Source organism: Girardinichthys multiradiatus, chromosome 5 (assembly GCF_021462225.1).
Source record: "Girardinichthys multiradiatus isolate DD_20200921_A chromosome 5, DD_fGirMul_XY1, whole genome shotgun sequence".
Taxonomy (NCBI): domain Eukaryota; kingdom Metazoa; phylum Chordata; class Actinopteri; order Cyprinodontiformes; family Goodeidae; genus Girardinichthys; species Girardinichthys multiradiatus.
This window is the reverse complement of record NC_061798.1, coordinates 45336142-45354914: the sequence shown is the minus strand read 5'-3', so window position 1 is coordinate 45354914 and position 18773 is coordinate 45336142. Positions and strand designations below refer to the sequence as shown.

At 39.5% G+C, this 18773-nt stretch overlaps 1 protein-coding gene across 8 annotated transcripts in view; it reads right to left on the bottom strand.

The window, feature by feature from the left end:
- lrba (LPS responsive beige-like anchor protein) overlaps positions 1-18773 on the bottom strand; it is a 255966-nt gene that overhangs the window by 33572 nt on the left and 203621 nt on the right. For all 8 annotated transcript variants that reach the window (XM_047366563.1, XM_047366561.1, XM_047366565.1 and 5 more), the window contains one exon: positions 4609-4776. In XM_047366563.1, the coding sequence (XP_047222519.1) occupies positions 4609-4776 (168 nt within the window). The remainder of the gene's footprint in view (positions 1-4608; positions 4777-18773) is intronic.

Below are 18773 nucleotides of genomic sequence, written 5' to 3'. Positions count from 1 at the left end.
CATCTGGCCTTCAGTTTCCAAACTAAAAATGATATTAAATACATTGGGCATCACATCAGCCAAAAGACACAAGCTAACAGATTTTATGGTATGTGGCTGACTTTGGCAGTGTTGAAGCAGGTTCACTCGCATGGTTATTATTCCCTGTTTTCTGCCGAATTACACAAACGCTCTACAATTCAAACAGGGATCTGTGTTTTATCGGGGCTGTGGGATTTTTCCATAATCATATGTGAAAGAGGGGAAGCCCTGTAGAATGACGCAAGGCAAATCAGGCCGAGTATCCCCTTATACACCAAGAGGCTACACAGATGTGCATGCAGTCCCAGCACATGGTTCTCTCTGTGCTGAGTGGCAGAGGAAGGACAGGAAGTAATCAAGCTTTTTAAAAACAAAGCACTGGTATCCAGAGCAGTCACTAATCTGTGCTGGAATATTCCAAACTTTCTGCCCCAGACACCAAATACGCATGTATAAATAATCAATTGTGGTCATTTATGCTGATGAGCACACATAAATATACAGATGTATAAACATGGCAATATAAAATGCATGCATACACATCTGTATTCACCAACATAAAACAAAAATCCAAGAGCATGTGGTTATGCAAGAGATGTGGAAGTTGTGTCTGACAGAAAATAAACCAAAGGTACAAACCATCAAACCCATTTTAATACAAGCATGCACACATATCTGTGCCCCATCCCCCTGACTCTGAGTCGCCCCAGGGACTGTCGCAGTGCAGTCCAACCTGGCAAGTCCAGAGCTCAGGCTGAAACAGTTGTCACTCAGTAGTGACAGACTCCCGGGACCCTCGCAGGCCTAAAACCCCTCAAACACCCTCCCCAGCGCCCCAATCTGATGAAGCACAGGCCTGAAACTCTGTTTCCACCTTTCTGCACAGACAGGCCACATTTCCTTCCGCAAAAACACGGCTTATGGGGAGCTTTGGATTAGCTCACAAGGGCAACACTGCCTTGGTTTATTTAACTAATTAAAGTGCTCAGACTGAGGGTGTTTGCGGAGATGAAAAAGGCACCGGCATCCAGAACCACAAACGTAGAAGATAGAGAAAACAACAGGCTTTTATTTTTCTTTAGCAAAAGGCACAAACTTTAAAGTTTTATTCATACTCTAATGAAGCAGCATGTCAAAGCTGGCTTCTGTTTTCTCACTCCCAGTGCTGTTGCTACACATGTAGCCTTTTATTATTATTTATTGGACTTATTTCAAATGATAGTTCAGCTTCTTTTTTCCGTGTTTAAAGGTAATATCTTAAATAGTTCGATCACCTGTAGCAGACAGATGTCATATAAGTGAGTTTATAGAAAAGTAAGGAAATGTTCAGAGTGGCGAAAGGCTATTAGATAGTCAGGTGGAACATTTATTTTTGTTGATTTTTACGATTTGAAATGACTCAAACTGGAAATGTTCATACCCATGAGATACGATGCCAGATTAGCAGATATTAAATGTCTACACTTTCAAAACATACTGTGGTTAAATTAGCAGCTGCTTTCTCTGCAAAGAACTTCCATGTTATTAAGCTTAGTGGTGTTGCCAGCTCTATCAATCCGCCTCATCAGCTACAACTTGTTACCGAATAACTGAAATGACTAAGAGTAAACCCAATCCATACAATGAACCGAGTTTACTGCCTCTTGTAAGTCCACCCTAAGCCTGCCAAGACTGGAGTAAACCTCTGGATTTTCTGACAGGTTGTCATTGGTGATTTTTTTTAGGTCTCATGGCAGAGACAGACTCAGACTCGCAATCAGCTGATCTGGTAGACTGATACAGCCGACAGCCTCCACCTTGAAATTTAGCATCAAGGTTTAGGTCAGGAGAGATTTATTTTGGATTTATTAACAGAAGCCCAAAATAAGAAGTATTTACAAGCATATGCATGTAAAGTCTGTATTGTTGGGGCGCGGCAGTGGCGCACAACCTATATTCAGAGGGTTCAGTCCTCGACGCAGCCTGTCGCAGGTTCGACTCCCAGCCCAGGCGACCCTTGCTGTGTGTCTTAACCCACTCTCCTCCCCTTTCCTCTCAGCTTACTGTCAAAATAAATTAAAAAAATGAAGACCACTAGTGCTGCAAAAAAAGAAAAAGGTTTGCTGTATTCTTACAGTAATACAAAGAAAATTACAGTGGAAGCATTGCTATCTTTGCTGTTTCTGTGTACGTTGAAAGAGTAATTACTATCTTTGTCTTTGGAACAGCTTGGCCGAAAAAGTGAAGTACCAGGGATCCAATTTTCTGGTGTGTGTGTGTGTCAAACAGAGACATAGGTAATGGGCTGTGTGCAAGAATGACCGTGGAGCTCCGATAATGAATCTGCATGTATGTGTGTGTGTGTGTGTATAAAGGCCATAGCACATCTGGATGGGAATTAGGGTGAATGAGGTGATAAATCAAGGATCTGCCCCTTGTGCCCGTGATGCTCCAGTCAGTCAGTCATGAAGGGCAGCTGTACAGGGGAGGCAAAAGGCTGCTCGGCCACTTGATATACTCTGAACTCATCTCCATTTAAACTTGGATGCCAGGAGACATCTAATTTATGACAAACCGAATCTTGTTTTCATTGTTTTGTGTATGATTTTCTGTTACCTGATTTAAATACCCGGTGGTAAATGGTATTAAAAATTAAATTATGAATACATTAATCTAGGCATGGGCTAGTCACACTTTCAGGGTATACAATGGTTTAAAAAAGCTATGGCTGAAAATGCCAGAGGAAGTCTAGAGCGGAGTTTTCCTTCCTTTCCGTGTTTCGGCATGCTACACTACAGTTTACTCTTACTTCTCTTTGGAAGAAAGAAAGCTGGCTCCTTGGAACGATATGGGATGGAAACTAAAGGACACCACCAATTACTGTTATCAAGCTAATGCTCTTTCAGCAGTAAAGTTGTAATGCTAAAGGTCTAGAGCAGCATGTCTGTCAAGCAGTGCAGGCTAGCTAACCAAGCCCGGCTTAGTAGCCATTTAAAATGAGCTTATAGTGTTGCTCCATGTTTGTGTTAATATGGTATTTTTACTCAAGGTTATTATACCATGACAATATTACTGCCACCCACATCTACTTAAATCATAATAGATATAAATCCGCCTTACTAAACAATTTTAATGTCAAAAAATAATAATAATAATGTTCCAAACTCAAATTAACAGTGTTTTGGATTTTAGTGAGTTTAGGGAGTGACTGTTTATTTTTCTTTACATTGTGCTACAATTTTAAGGCAACTGCATTTGTAGGTTAAGCAGCAGAATGGAGTCTGTGGGCTGCAGCCCTGAAAAACTTGCAAAAATCCTCTCTGCCAAAACCATACAACGTTTAGTAGAGGCAGTATAATGTTGTGGGGCGGCACCTACCTCCCTGGAAAAACAAGGCTGGTCTTTCTGTAATCCCACATTTCCACTCAAAATGTAAGCGCTCCCCACCAAAGAGAAGGCTTTATTAGAGACTATCTGAAGAACATGGAGGTGGAGAGGATAGAAGGTCTTGCTAGCAGTCCTGACCTCCACCACATTGTTATCTATAAAACCACAATGATTGACCAGGTGTCGTCTTGGTCTCATGATGTTAAAATGTGAACAGCATGATTTGGAGGACTGTTTAAACACCAGTTCTGATTGAACCAGGAAATGTAATGGTCGATTAATGGATCAAACACCTGTTGTTAGTTTTGCTGTTAAGTTCCTTGTTAGAGAACAGCAAATTGTGCAAAAAGTACAGAAACATTGAACAGTTGGACAAGTTTAGAGAAGGTCACATCCTGAAATTTCAGCAGAAAGTTATATATCCCTAACTTTCTTTGAGCAGTTTGTATAGTTTACAAAATCTCCAAAAACGAGTGTGTGCGTGAAAGAAAAGTTCCCTCTTGTATTATCTCAAACAGAACTTATGATGCCCTGTTTCCAGACCTTACTGTGCCATGTTCCAGATCCCAATAATTATGTTTCAAAGCCACAAAAAAATGTCTCACCACACAGCCCAAATTTTTTCAATATTATGTCAATATTGTCAACAATAAAAAATAGACCATAGCCCATATTGGTGCTAAAAGCTAGATGTCAAAAAGGCTGATGTGAGCAGGGTCAATTGGCCTTTCTGCTGGCAGGCTGCCTCTTGCAGCAGATTGGTGAAGTTGTCAGGCTGGTGTTTGGCCGTGGGCGCGCTCGCTGTGCTTTTCAGCACTGTGTCTTGTGTGGTTGCTTTCGGGCAGGGCACAGTGTAGCTTGTGTGTGTGTGTGTTTGCCGCAGTTCAAAGTGGTGAGAATGAATAATGAATGAAAGCAGACGAGGAAGCTTTAAGGCGTAAGAGTGGAACACTTGGTGGAGTGCTTTCAAAAAGGTATTACACAAGGGAAAGGCTTTGCTCAGCAATACATGCCTGTAGATTGTTAGCTTAGGTCTCCCGTGCCACTCTGGAGCCAATTTAACTTTGCTAATGGCATCAAAAACCTTCCTGAAATACAGATGCTTTTATAATACAGTCAGATTAGGCTTCAATCTAAGAGAGCTCCCGTGTACTTACAGTAACAGAGTGATTTCTACCTGATTCAGCATCATGGAAAGAAGATGTAAACCTACAGGCTCACCTCTCGGAGCATGGGGTCGTTGATGGAGCTCAGGTTGACCGCACCTTCATACGTTAGATAGTAGAAAACATTGAGGGCCCTAGCAGCTTCAGGTCCCTGCTGCTTGTAGCCGAAAATCAAGTCGATCCACTGGTGAAGCTGGCACGACACGAACTCACTCTCCAGCGCCTGCAACAGAAAGAGAGGACAGACGGGTGTAAGTGCTGCAAACAGCAACATAAGAATGCTAAACACAATACTTCGATCAAATACTATTTCCATTTGTTTCTCATCCCATAATTGAGACACGGTTATCACTATCCTTCAAAAGGATATTCCTCAGAGAGCGCAGCACATCCTGCTAATTGTTCCTGTGATAGAATCTGCAGATGATTTTTATAACGAGCAAAATGCACAATGTATCCATATCTGATCATAGGGGAACATCAAAACTCTAGTAGCTCATTAGGGAATCGTTCGGCTTCAGTCTTTGTTCTCAGCGAGCTGACAACGGCACGGTGTTATTCCTCTGCAGACGTCTCAGCGTCACCATTATGCTGAGATACAAGCCGTTTTCTCTCCTCATTAGCCGGCAAAGGAGGGGGAAAAACATTTATGGTTTCCTCATAAAAACAGGCAATTGCGTTAATTTGTGTAAAGCTGTCGGCTCACAAAAGCCCTCTAAACACAACCAAATTAGAATGAGGCAGCCCTTGATTGTCATTGCTGCCTTGTGTCACATTAATTTGTGACAAAACATTAGCCTGGGCTGCACTTAAATGGCAATTTATATCATTTAAATTTTTACTGCAGATACCAGTGCATCCTTCACTTAAATGTGACTTTCTGACAGGTCATTTTGCATCTAATTTTCCCCTACTCGCTTAATTACAACTTTTAGTTGGAGAGCAAAGCCTTTGACTAAATGGGGAGCTGTGTGCAGCTCAGGTAGGATGATAAGGTTTCATTGTGGAATGAGCCCTTTGCTGCTTCACACACAATCTCTGAGAAGAAGCTCAAAGAGGAAAATATTTAGAAAAATGAAACAAAAGGTTTCCAGGTTAAGTGAAGAGAAACAGGCATTCTTAAAGCAAAAAAGTTATTTTGGTGAATATTTCTGTAATTTATGCCTCATGTATTTAATCAATTATTTAAACTGTATAGCTGTTTGTATCATCAACAGACTGCACATGAAATTCAGATTTGGTAAACACTGGCAAACAATCGGTGCCACCGGGCCCCCTAACCACCATCAGCAGGCATGGCAGGTGAAGTCTCTTGCTCACAAGGACTGAGACGGATGGAGCTGGGATTGAACTTGCAACCCAACGGTTTCAGGAGAACACCTTGCACTATCACCCTAATGTCATCCTGCTTCATTAAATCAGTTCTGATGTGTGTTCTGGATCACTGCCCTGTTAGAACACCAAATTTTAAACATTTAAGCTGTTGATTGAAAGTGAAGTTAAGGAATTTGAAGGTGGTATTGCTTTCTTAAGATTTTAAAGCCTTTCCTTGACTCCTCCAAACATACTTCGTAACATTGAGGCCAAATATCTCAATCTTTCTGACAGTAAAATGTTTGCAGAAGGCAGTTAACTTGTTCTTGTAGGTAGCTGCACATTCCATCCTAGCCTAAAGGTGTTCATTTTATTGGTGACTTGCTTCACAGTGACACTGGTGTTCCACTTTAGAATAGGCTTGAGCAATTGTTCCCGACTGTCTTAGCTCTGAAGGTGAAAGCTGGATCAGATAATTGCAGCTAGAAAAAGAAACATTGCTTTTTGGTTTAGTTCTTTTTTCACCACGTTAGACTGGAGCAACAACTGCATTATTAAAGACGAGATTAAATCCACCAGGTCCACCTTCCACTCTATCCTACCATCACTCATCAAAAAAACAAAAGATCTTCGGAGAACCTGCTTGGGCTCCTGGGGCCTTCTGACTATCACTGAGGAGATGTAGTTAAAATATTCATTAATAAGGGTCCACTTAGATGCAACAAACTAAGGAGACAAATCAGTTTATTCTTCTCCTTTTATAAGGTTTCACTTTAGATTTTATGTTCAATGAACAAAGAGCTGCCAGAATAAGAGGAAGTCATGCGTGTAGGTATGTCTGTATCTGCGAAAGGAGGACATCATTTTATAATGCTCTAGAATTGACATTTGACTGACCCTATGCCCCCGTTTCTGAACCTGGGACTCATGGGCATTTGGTGTGTGTTGCAATCAAATCGCAGTCACTTTGAAACAAAGAGCAACCATGTTTTTGCAACACCCTTTCTGGAGCCCACCTCTATGTAAATCTTTTACGTATAACTATATTAACATTGAACAAACCCCATTAATTGTAAAAGCAGCCTCGCTTGTGGTGTTGCAGCGCTGGCCGCACCCACTGCCAAAAAGTTAGCTAATGTGTAAAACTGCTGACTCTCCACCAATGTGGATGTGCAGACAGCGATGACAACACACATATTAACCAATCGTGTGGTTTGAAGAGAAAACAATGGCTCCCAATCAGCAGCCGGCTCCTGTCGTTCACTTCAAAGAGCCGGCTCTAAGAGCCGTTTCAGGTGCGACCGACACATCACTAATGACAACTTTTCTGGTGAAAACAGAAAAGTGTTCCGTGTAAACAGTGCACATTTTCTCTGAAAATGGAACAATCTGAGAGGCAGATGCTCAGTATGACTGGAATCTGTAGAAATTATTGTGTAGGTGCATAATGGCTGCCAAAAACCAGTTTAAAATTCACAGAAGACGAAGATATCAACAGTGGCAGGTTGCAAAGTACTTACTTGTGGTGCTGAATCTAACAACTGTTCTTCAACAAACTGCTTATTCTCTACCGTTTTCTAAGCATTATGTGTTTGCGCACGCTGCTGAGTTTCAAAGAACACACCACCTACTAGTGGTGTGGTGGGGAAACAACACTTATTTTATGTTTCTACTGGTGCTGTGTGTACGGAGATTGTCATTAAAACGTTGTCATGTAGATGTGTTAAGAAACAAGAAAACAAATCCCATTTTCAATTGATCAGTGCCGTGTAAAGAGGGCCTTAGCCGTCATATAAATGTAACCCCAGTGGAATACTGTTAACCGCTGAGAATATCTGCCTCTGGAAGCCCAGCAGTATACTTTGATCTCGCTACTTCAAAGCTTTCTGTTTAGGAACAATAAAAAAAACCAGAGTTATGACTTGACTCAGAGAGCAGGTACTCAAGAACAATATTCTTCTGCTTCATTTACAGCAGTGTTTTCACATGTCTTTAAATAATGCAGCAAACTGATTATTCATAGAAGAACATTCTAGCAGAAAAATATATTTAATATTTTTAATCATTTAAAAAAAAACATGAAAAGCAGCCACCTCAGTGATCTTTCTAATAAACATTGGCTCTGCAGCCAAGGCGATAGTGTGTTTTACTTCAGGCTGAAGTGAAACACCATTCATCTCTTTAAGACTGTAAACAGAAACGAGTAAGGGTCAGGAATGCTCCAAACATATATGTCTTATTTCTACTGAGTGCCAGAGGAATTGGCAGGAACTGGCTTATTTAAAGTAAAAGTAATAACACCACCACAAAAAAAAAAAAAAAAGAAATAAAGAAAACAGAAAAAAAGCTTTTAACTCACACTAATGGTTGTCTCTGTATTTTATCTCTTAATTTGGCGAATAATTAAACTGCTTCGTACAGTTTCTGCAGGGGATTAATAGATTTCTGAATAATTTCTTGATATTTTCTTGTAATACATTAATGAACATGTTTTTTTATATGGATGAAACTGGGTTACAATGCTAATAGCCAAAATTTTCATTTTTAACTGAAATGTATTTCTGTACTGTTAAGTTGGAGAAATTAGAAAATACCATAAAGACTCAAATTTAGTCAAGAATTTTATTCGTCTTCGAATAAGTGAAATCCGCTTTCCACGATTTCAAATTATATATGCACGTGGCGCAGTTGGTAGCACTGTTGCCTTGCAGCAAGAAGGTCCTGGGTTCGATCCCCGACCAGGGGTCTTTCTGCATGGAGTTTGCATGTTCTCTCCGTGCATACGTGGGTTCTCACCAGGTACTCCAGCTTCCTCCCACAGTCCAAAGACATGCCTGTTAGGTTAATTGGTAACTCTAAATTGCCCTTAGGTGTGTGCGTGGTTGTTTGTGTGTTGTCCTGCGATGGACTGGCGACCTGTCCAGGGTGTACCCCGCCTTTCACCCATAGACTGCTGGAGATAGGCACCAGCTCCCCTGCGACCCACTATGGAATAAGCGGTAGAAAATGACTGACTAATCAAAGGAATGATTTTTGCAGACTCTTACTGAGTGTGTGGGGATCTACAACTTACCCGGAAACATGATTAAAAGAAAAATGGCATCTCTAGAAGACTGAATGTATGTAATTGGAATGATTTGATGTATAACCCAGTTAATAATTGTGAGGTCCAGAAAAAAAGAAATGTTCCAGTTACCCATTAAGAAAATGGCAGGTGTGGAAACGTTTTGTCATGTGCCACACTGTGGAAACATCTGAGCAGAAGGCTGGGCAGATAGCAGATTCCTGAGGTGGCATCCAGAGCAGAACCAGGACGGATTATTGATGTGCCAATTAGCAGCCAATGTGTGCGTCTTCTCCTCCCACAAGGGATTCACTGATAATTAATGAATAATTTAGCATGACTTTATGTAAATGCTAACAGGGGGTCGAAGTCTCTGGAAAACCTCAGTTCTATTGTTACAGGTTTGACAAACTACATATTTAAAACATGAGGGTGTTTTTTTTATTGTTAGTGATTTGCTTCCAACAACAATATAAATGCAGAATAATCTCTGAAGCAGAGCTGTGGTTTCTACACCATAATCATTTTCCTCAATTAAATCAAGCTTGCAATTAAATATGCAGCTCTATGTCTACTATTTCTGGTTGCTGCACAGTGCTGTGAATGCAATGAAACCGTGTTGCGATGAACAAGCCTCCTCTGTGTTCAAGTCTCAGGTTACTTTAATTCTTTCCTTTCACGGACATCTATAACTTCGGTGTGGACTTTAAGTCTTTATGAAAACCAAACAGGCTCAAAGTGAATGACAATTTGACTTTATGTCTGTCAATGTGTTATGCTTCAGAGGGACTTAAAGTCTAAAATATAGTAACCCAATTTAATTATGACACAGCAGACACCTAGTGACTGAAATTAACCAGCTGGTGGACATTGACGTGTCCTGAGACGCAAAGAGAATATCTAAATTAAAAGCCTCCTTTTAAAATACATTTTAACTTGCAGATAAGGAATTTGTTTGTATGGGATTTCTTAAATGATAATTATTCTCTATTTAAACATTGTAATGTATTTCTAGGCTACAGGCTGGCCAGGGACCAATGGTGAAGCTTGCTGGACCTTGCTGTGGTTTGTGATTAGCTTTATGATCTGCATTGAGCTGGATTTCACTTCAGTCTTAACAAGGTGACAGTGAACGCTTTCCTCCATCCTTCACTGGTCCTAAAAAACCTTTTTAAGGACTTATGGAGAGCTGTCTGTAAGGACGTTAAAATGCCACTTAACAAATCAACCCTCTCATTTGCATGCCAAGAATAATGCAAGTATGAGGCGCATGAGGTCGCCCAATGCGAGTCACATGTGGTGTGGGTGTGTAACTGACCTTATGTAAATGAGCAAAATGTTGTGGTTTCTAAAGCTTTTTTATGGTTCCTGAATTATTCTAACTTTGAACAGAAGGCGGATCTTTCAGTTACTTTTTTGTTTGTGATTATTGGTGCCATTACCTTTTTGTTCTCTGTTATTCTTTTCATAGAAGGTTCACCTGGCTCAGTGCTTCTGTTTAGCTGTGTTCTTTTATGCTCTGTTCTATAGGAGGAGCCATTGATGCCATTAACTCTGCATGCTCTTTGCAGTCTTTCCTTTAGTAGGTACCCCTGGCTCCTTCTTGTCCTCTCACAAAATATTGCCGCTCACACAGGGTCTATTATTATTAGGGGTTACCTTCTGTTAAAAGGGAGTGATTCCTTCTGCTGTTTGTTACTGCAAAGTCAACAACTTGATGCAATGGCTTCATTCAATATAACTTTTATCATTTAGTATTAAATGACTAAATCTGACTGTATTATATTCTAATTTAGAGTAATTTGGACTGAGTTTGGATTTTAAATTGACTGTAGGACAGGAATAAATTGGATTGGTTTTGGTTGCATTCGATATAATTTGATAAAAGTAGATCGTTCAGTCTTGCAGTCAATTAGATGACAGTTGTTGTAAATGTGTTTTAAAGAAATCAATCATTTAGAACATATGGTATAGATAAATCAGAAGTTTAAGATTAGTATTTATTCACTTACTTAATCTTCATTTATCCATGAAAAATCAACTGAGAACCAATTGTCATTTCTTGACAAGGACCAGCCCAAAAGGCATCAGAAATATAGTACAATGTATTATTATTGTGGAATTTCATTTAATTAGCAGTTCAAAAACCGCCACTTGATTTCAAACATGGGTTGTGGAAAAATCTGAATTAAGTAAATAAATATTGATGCATTTTATTTGCAGTTGTGGATATTCTCCCTTGGCTTTTTCATTACCATTAATAGTTTGAGTGTTTTGAATGTCTGCAGTTATCTGACATCAGCGCCCTCAAACAAAGCCAAACCATTCTCTACCCCTCCTCTATCACTCTTATTGTTCTGTTTGAAGTCTTTTTTACATCCTTTAAAAGTTAAACCTCTGCCTTTTATTTTCCTGTTAGACTTATTCTCATCTCTGTTTTCCTTCTGCTCTTCTTAAAACTAATCTAATTCCCTACAATTAAGCCCTGAAGAGCTGCTTCTCCATGAGGTAGGCGAGTTCTCTGATTGAAGGACTGGTTTAGCTTACTGTAGATGAGAAACTGATTGTCATTTTGAAGTAGCCCAGAGAAAGACTGTGTAGAGCTAGGAGAGAGGGCTCCCCAAAAGGAAGATAATTTAAAAAAGAGGCAGCAGATGACTTAAATATCCACGCAGCTAACAAACCGTTTCCTTTACTCTCATATTCACGCAGACCAACTAAAACCTAAATGTGTGTGGTGCTTCAGCCTCACCCTCTTCCATGTCAGCTAATTGGAAAGGTCACAACTGTGAGGGCTCTGGCTGAGGTTCAGCGGAGGCACTGCCTGGCAAGTAGAACCTAAACTCCAACACTAATTCTCTCCTCCTCTCTTTCTTTCTCTCTCTAACCCACTTGAAGAGCAACAATATCATTTTGTGGAGGGAGGAGAAGCAGAATGAGAGACGACTGGGAGATTATCTCCCTAAAACAAACATGCTATGGTGGATTTTGTCCAATTTAAAGGACAAAGAACTAACAAGTACTGATTGAGGAGAAAATTATCAACTCAAATAAGAGGTGTGGTTATCTCTTACACAGTGTTTACTTTTTGCAAAGAATTAAGTGTTTGATGCATGAAAAACATTAACAATAAAAAGTTCAATGTTTGAGAAGTAGAACATTTCAAGCACTGCTTCATACTAAAACAGTTTTTGGAAAATTGCAGTTTCAGTCATGTTCACTATGATCTCAGTAACTGCTAACTAGCACCAGCAGAGAGGAAACCCATCTATCCTCCTACATGTTGAAAGGCTAATTAAGGTATCCAATACATCACTACTATGATAAGATGATAGCATCAATTGAGTAAGCAAACAGTGTGAGCTGATTAAACACAGGAGCAGTGGCCAAGGCTTCAGCTCTGAATGAAGGAATATTTGGATAGCTGTTGAGAGAAGCGTAATTGTCTCAACTGATTATAGAGTTGGCTAGTTGACTCAATACCTGAGGGCTGAGATGATTAGGATGAATGACTCAACCGATCAGATTAAATGTAATTATCTTTCAAGGAGAATGTTGTTAATAAGCTACGTTATATACAGTTGATACTTGCTGATGTGATTTCATGCACTTATACCAATATTGTTCTGTTATGTTGTATCCTAGCATCAAACTATATCACAGAGTTGGTTGGTGAGCTGTTTGGATAGTTGTTTGGTTTGTCTTTGTCTGTGACAAAGTTCCATGGTAGGTTAATTTGTTGATTGGTCGGTCATACCTTTATCACAAAGTTCATTGGTCAGTTGGTTAGTAAGTTGAATGGTTGGTTGCACTCTTATCACAAGACTGGATTGGATGGTGAGGTGGTTGGCTGGTTGGTATGTGAATAGTTTGACTAGTTGACTTGTTATGTGGTGGGCTTGTTGGGGAATAGGTTGACCTCAAATATTATTTAGGCTTATACTGGCAACCTTTTTCTTCAGTTAACTTGAAATTAATAAACATCAACAAAAAGGTACCAATGAGCACATTTAAAAGAACTCAAATGCAACAGTTCAACAGTCTGAGCCAGAAAGACAAACTGTTGGGCAGAAGGAGTGTGAAAACAGAGTAATGCTGCAAAAAGCATTTTAGTTGACTTTGGCTGAAATGAGATGAGAGCATGGGGGAGTGCAGGAAAAAGGACAACATTAGTCTCAGAGTATTTCAGCAACAGTAGATCATCCCATTTCTCAGGCTCTCATTAGCCTCCACCATTACATCACTGAACAGGGAGGGTTAAAGAGATGAGGGGAGGAAAAGAAAAGGGGGGGGGGGGGGGGACAGCTCGTAAAACACTGAGCACACAGTAAACATGTCTGGCCTTATGCATGACAATACCCCTACAGTGAGCGCTGTCTGACATTAGCCAGATAACCACCCCCTTCCATGCCCCACATGGTAGTTCCCATCCTACAACAAAGCTTTCAGCAGAGACACCAGGGGAATACATTAGTGCTAGCCTAACATGGTTAACCATATTTTGGTAAAAGAAGCTGCATTAGGCTTGACAACATTAAAATTTTCAGACAGTCAGTCAGTCATTCATTCATAAGTGCACAAGTACCAGCAGTGGTTTACCTCAGCTCACACGAGCTTCTGTGAGGGTTACTGTGAGAATAAGACGCATAGCCTTGTGGGAACCATCTTCTGGAGGTCCCAGCAGCTCAGAGAATGTTGTTGAGATGACAGATGAATATAAACAGTCCCAGTCGGTGACTGGGTGAAGCTGGTCTCCTCAACTGAAGAGCCATCATGGGTGGCGAACAGTGAATTTTTGTCCTCCGAGTCTCACTGACTCCATTTTCTACATTTTCTCAAATAAAATTATTGGAAAAACCTGCATGGTGTTTTTAAATTTTAGTACTGGTTACTATGACTATTCTTATTCTATGCTCTTAAATGTAACAATATGATATCTGCTCATAATGATTTATCCTGGTAGAGCAATAGACAACTTATATTTTATTTTGAGTGCATAAAGTTGACAAACCTCAGGGAAGGACCTTCAAGCAGGAGCTTGAGGGTAAAGGTGATTTGACTCGTGTCTGTTAGCAGCCATGTAAATGCAACGTCACAAACACCATGACAGCTGTAAGGCCAAATGTGAGACTCCATTAAACAGACTGGTACTATTGCTTACAACAACAGTGAGCTGTATTTTCTAACAATATAAAAGATTAAGTATGAATTATTTCCATTTTGGGAGAAAAAATTAAAGTACAGTCAAATCATGTATGCAGTAAAAATAGATTTAGCTATTTAAAATATAAATTTCCTAAAAATGAACTGTGCTGGCTGACAATTGATATCATATATGCGATCATAAAGCTTTTAAAATAATTAACACTAGTATAGTGGTTGTCGATAATCAGTCAAATCTGGTAGAAATGTAAAGGTCTGTTGACTTTTTGTTACAGGAGATTTTAGTTTATAATTACCGTTCACGTATAATGCTATATTTACCAGTCAAACCTTAATGGATCCTATGCTTCCAGCATAGGATTGTGTAGCTTTCTACCAACAACTAGACAGTGAGGAACTACAGCTTTGCTTTCATCACAAAGCATCAACTATACCAGTGCTATTTTATTATCCTGTTGCTGACATAAATGTGGACCCGAAAAATCCAAGATGACTTGGAATCTTAAAGTGGATTAAGTCAGGGAACATCTGCTGGAAAGAAAATTCCTGACTAGTATTCGTTTTTTTTTTAGGGTTTGACTGTTTTGTCGTCTGAGGAGACCATAACTATGGGTAAATTTGCCCCTTGGTTGATTTGTACCCCATTTTGCATCAGTGGATTGCCATTTTGTCTCCTCCTACTTCCATTTCATACCTTTTAACACAGCATTCTGTAGCCATGTAATTAAACCATGATGTGGTGGTTTGTTTTTCTTATTAGTACAGTTCAGTACTTACATAAATTTTTTAGAGAAATAGTCATGAAAATGCTTAAAGTTAGCATCTAATTTCATCTAGTTGAATATTATCTGAAAACCTTATGGATAATTTCTATTTTTTTTGCTTCTGATCCCCATTTGGACCAACATGCTCTTATGAAATAAGAAATATAAAATAACTTAACATTCAAATAAAAGAAAATTTTGGCCTGCTTAAGAAAAAGTTTGAACATCTCCGTTCTAGTGGGTACAAATTGATGCATGGTTGGTATGAAACATCTACCCGCTACCAGGCGACCCAAACTGCTACAGCAGGAAATGGCAAAGGAGGGAAACAACAGGCGCCCACCATAACTCAATAATAACTGCTATCATTTTCGCATAAGGTGAGTAATATAACATTACCAAATGCTGTGTATGTTCGGAAATACGACCAGATATTTACATACTCAATAAAGACACATGACCTTTTTTTCTCATAAACATTAACTCAGACTCAACGTTCATGTTTTTACTCAGTTAGGATTACCAAAATTATTTATATTTGCTAAATGCCAGAACAATGAGTGAGATCATTTTTTATTTGCTGACTTATGTTCAGATGATGAGATTGTGACTTCTCAAAAATCGCCTCAGCAGTTAAAGCTTACACACATATGAGCCTTCCAAGTGGACAGTATTACTAAGCGAGGCACCAAACTTGTTAAAAAGTGGTTTAAAGACAACAAAGTCAAAGTTTTGGGCTGGTCATCACACGATTTCAGAGCTAAAGAAAATTTGTGGGCAGAGCTGAAAAGATGGGTGCTAGCATCCACTTTTAGCAGGTCCCTTTCAGATATGCAGCTTTAAAATCTAACTTTTAGAAATAAAAAAAGAATACTGACTTATGCAGGGTTCTGATGCACAAACAGCTAGTTCTGTAATAAGCACCACAAGGCTTGGAGCCCGCTCCTTTGTAAATAAATAAACGAAAACAAAAAACCTTGAAAGTGAACCGTGATGGGATTTCGAACTGATTCCATACAGTACCGTAATGGTACCAAATGAATACTTGTGTTCTGGTGAGGCCACCTGTCAGGAAAACGCATTTTCCCAAAATACTTTTCATTCATTTTTCAATATTGTTCCCATTGTTCCAAATATAATAGACACAATGTCGTTACCATGTTGTAGCATTATCGGTAGCATTGGATCTGAACTGTCAATGCAGTTTGAGCAATTGTTAATTGAACCTAAACTTGGACGGCTTTTTGTGGGAACCACTGATTCACATTCTAAGTACATTTAAATCAACATTATTTTTAAAGACACAAGCCTAAATAGTAGATGTCTTACTACATTTTGATATTATAAATCTTAAAGTACGTAACACAGACTGTGGCGTATTCTATTAATAGTTTCCATTATCCATTCCAGTAATAAGGTCCAATAGGACACAACCTTGGATTTGAAGGTTTACATATAGACTTAAAAAAAGCCAGTAACACACCAGCCTCTTCTACATACTTATTCAGTGATTCCTATAACCAGAATGCATTTAGCCAAATTAGCAAACGGTTTACAATCTTTAGAAAGAATCACAAATGGACCAGACGTAGAGCAGAACTGGGGTCAGCCACCTGCTTCAGACCAGTCAATAACCTGAATTTACTTGTTTAATAAAATAAGTCTCTCAGTTATGCTTCAGATCATGAGTTGCAGGTCACAGGTAACTGCTTTAACATTTTAGTTAGAGAACAGTCAGTAATGTGCTGCCCACCTCTGCCAACAGGATTAAAAAAGTGGAGATGACTGAGAAGAACCAAATGTGACACAAATAAGTTGGTGAGACTGTGACCGCTGCTAATAGCTTCCTCTGACGATTTTTAAACACCTCACTGATAAGGCTTCTTTCTGCAGTAGCAGCAAGAAATGAAGACGGTTGTTGTCCTTGAAACCTAGTAGCGATTAAAGAAGCTGCATTCAGCGTATAGAAAAATATTGGATTCAATCGACCAATTTATTTTATATCAAAGTTATACGATAAATGTTGCTCTTATAGGATGTACACAAACCACAATTTAGATTGTATTTTTATAAACTGGACTCACTCTTCCAATATATCAATCATCTGTCAAATGAGACATTAGAAGAGTAGCAAAGTTAAACAAAAGAATGTGGTTTAGTCTCCATATTGGCTTTCACAGAAACCACATGATGCTGTACACAGACATTGATTTGTGGAAAAAAAACAAATCACATATTTCCCAGTCATCACCATTAATGCATTAATAGTGAGCAGGACTGAGAGGTGAGATGTGGTAATTTATAGAGGAATGTTTAAGGAGCTGACAGTGCACAGAAAATTGTGGTTATCTGGCGGAGGAGGGATCAAGTTCTTAACCTCTCTTCTGACCTCCTGGTAAAGACAACAAGCAGCTCCTGATCTCTGTGGCATGCTGCCTCAAGACCCCAGTGTCTCTTCATTGATGTGTGTGTGTCTAAGTGTGTGTGATGGGCCTGAAAAAAGGGATTGTGCCTTTTACAAGAAACATTTAAGTATAATGTAGTCACTTCAATCTAGTGGTGGTGCATGCTTATCTTAACATGCTGAGGTGCTTCATCTGCAGTGAAATTTGTCTAAAATGCATACTTAAGGTGGTGAAGTGGAGCCCTTCTGTTGCCATGCAACACACTTGCTGCGAAATATCAGCGATGAACTATGACACTTCGATCAGCAGAGCACCACATCACAGGCTACAGTTTGATGTAACGTTTATTTCTTCTCCTATATTTTCTCTATTACCCAACATGCAACTCTCCTCACAATAACAAAAACAAGCTGCCGTTTTGCACAGCAGCGCAATCCTTTACTGAGAGAGGCTTTTAATGGCCTCTCCAGATTGAGCCCTAATTAGCTGTTAATCATTTAGGGCTCATAACCAGAGTGGAGACAGCCGGCATGTGTGTGTTTGTAAGCAGGCGTACAGCGGAGTGTGTTCGTGCCTTCTCTCCTTCTGTCTATCCTTGTGTTGCGAAGCCATTAGCAGCAGAATTGCTAAAGAGCGCCAAACAGCCCATTAACTCCTTCACTCTTCCTCTGTTTCCCTCCACCATGCTCATCTCACCCACAACGGTACCACAGTTGCCAGCTGACACCCTCTAATGTCGGCTATCTGTCATGACCAGAGACCTGTCCACCCACACAGCCCTGCCAACACTCGCTCCCAGCATGGTTTGTGTATGATCTGTGTTGTTATACGACTGTTGGTAAAACTACCACAATGAACATTAATGTTACAGTAAGTGTTCTATTAAGTGTTTGGATAAGTTATGATAAAATGTTATGTGTGACCACTATATAAAGCAATACGTGGGGTACATGGAAAGGCCGTAAAACTCATAGCATGGATCTACCTGCCGGGGAACCTGAAGCCCACAGGCTCAACCGGGTTTCTTTTAACTTTTAATTGTAGCTCTGATCACCTACACCTGAGTTTCTGCTACATACTGTATCTGTATCTAAGTTTGGAGATACAACAAACAAGCAGCTAGCTCTAGCTAAGTGCACACCTCCTGAATCCCTCCAAATTATGCTGTAAATGAATCAGGCACAAATGAAAGCAGTTGAAGTTGACAAACTGTGAAGAAAAGCAATTTTTTGGGTCAAATGTGCATAAATTAAAATATTCTATTACTCTGGTTTCTACAAATGTTTTCTTATCTGCAGTGCACATAATGGTATTATCTACAAAATATGCATTGTAGACTGAAAAAGCAGCATAAGTTTGCAGCATTCCCAAACATGATTAATTTCAAAATGCCATACTTTTCCAAACTCAAATTTCTAGATTTTGCCAAAACATTTTAAAGCAATTCGGACATATAAAGTTTAGTTGGGTTTCAATTCTTCACTCAGCTCATTTTCCACAGGACCTATAA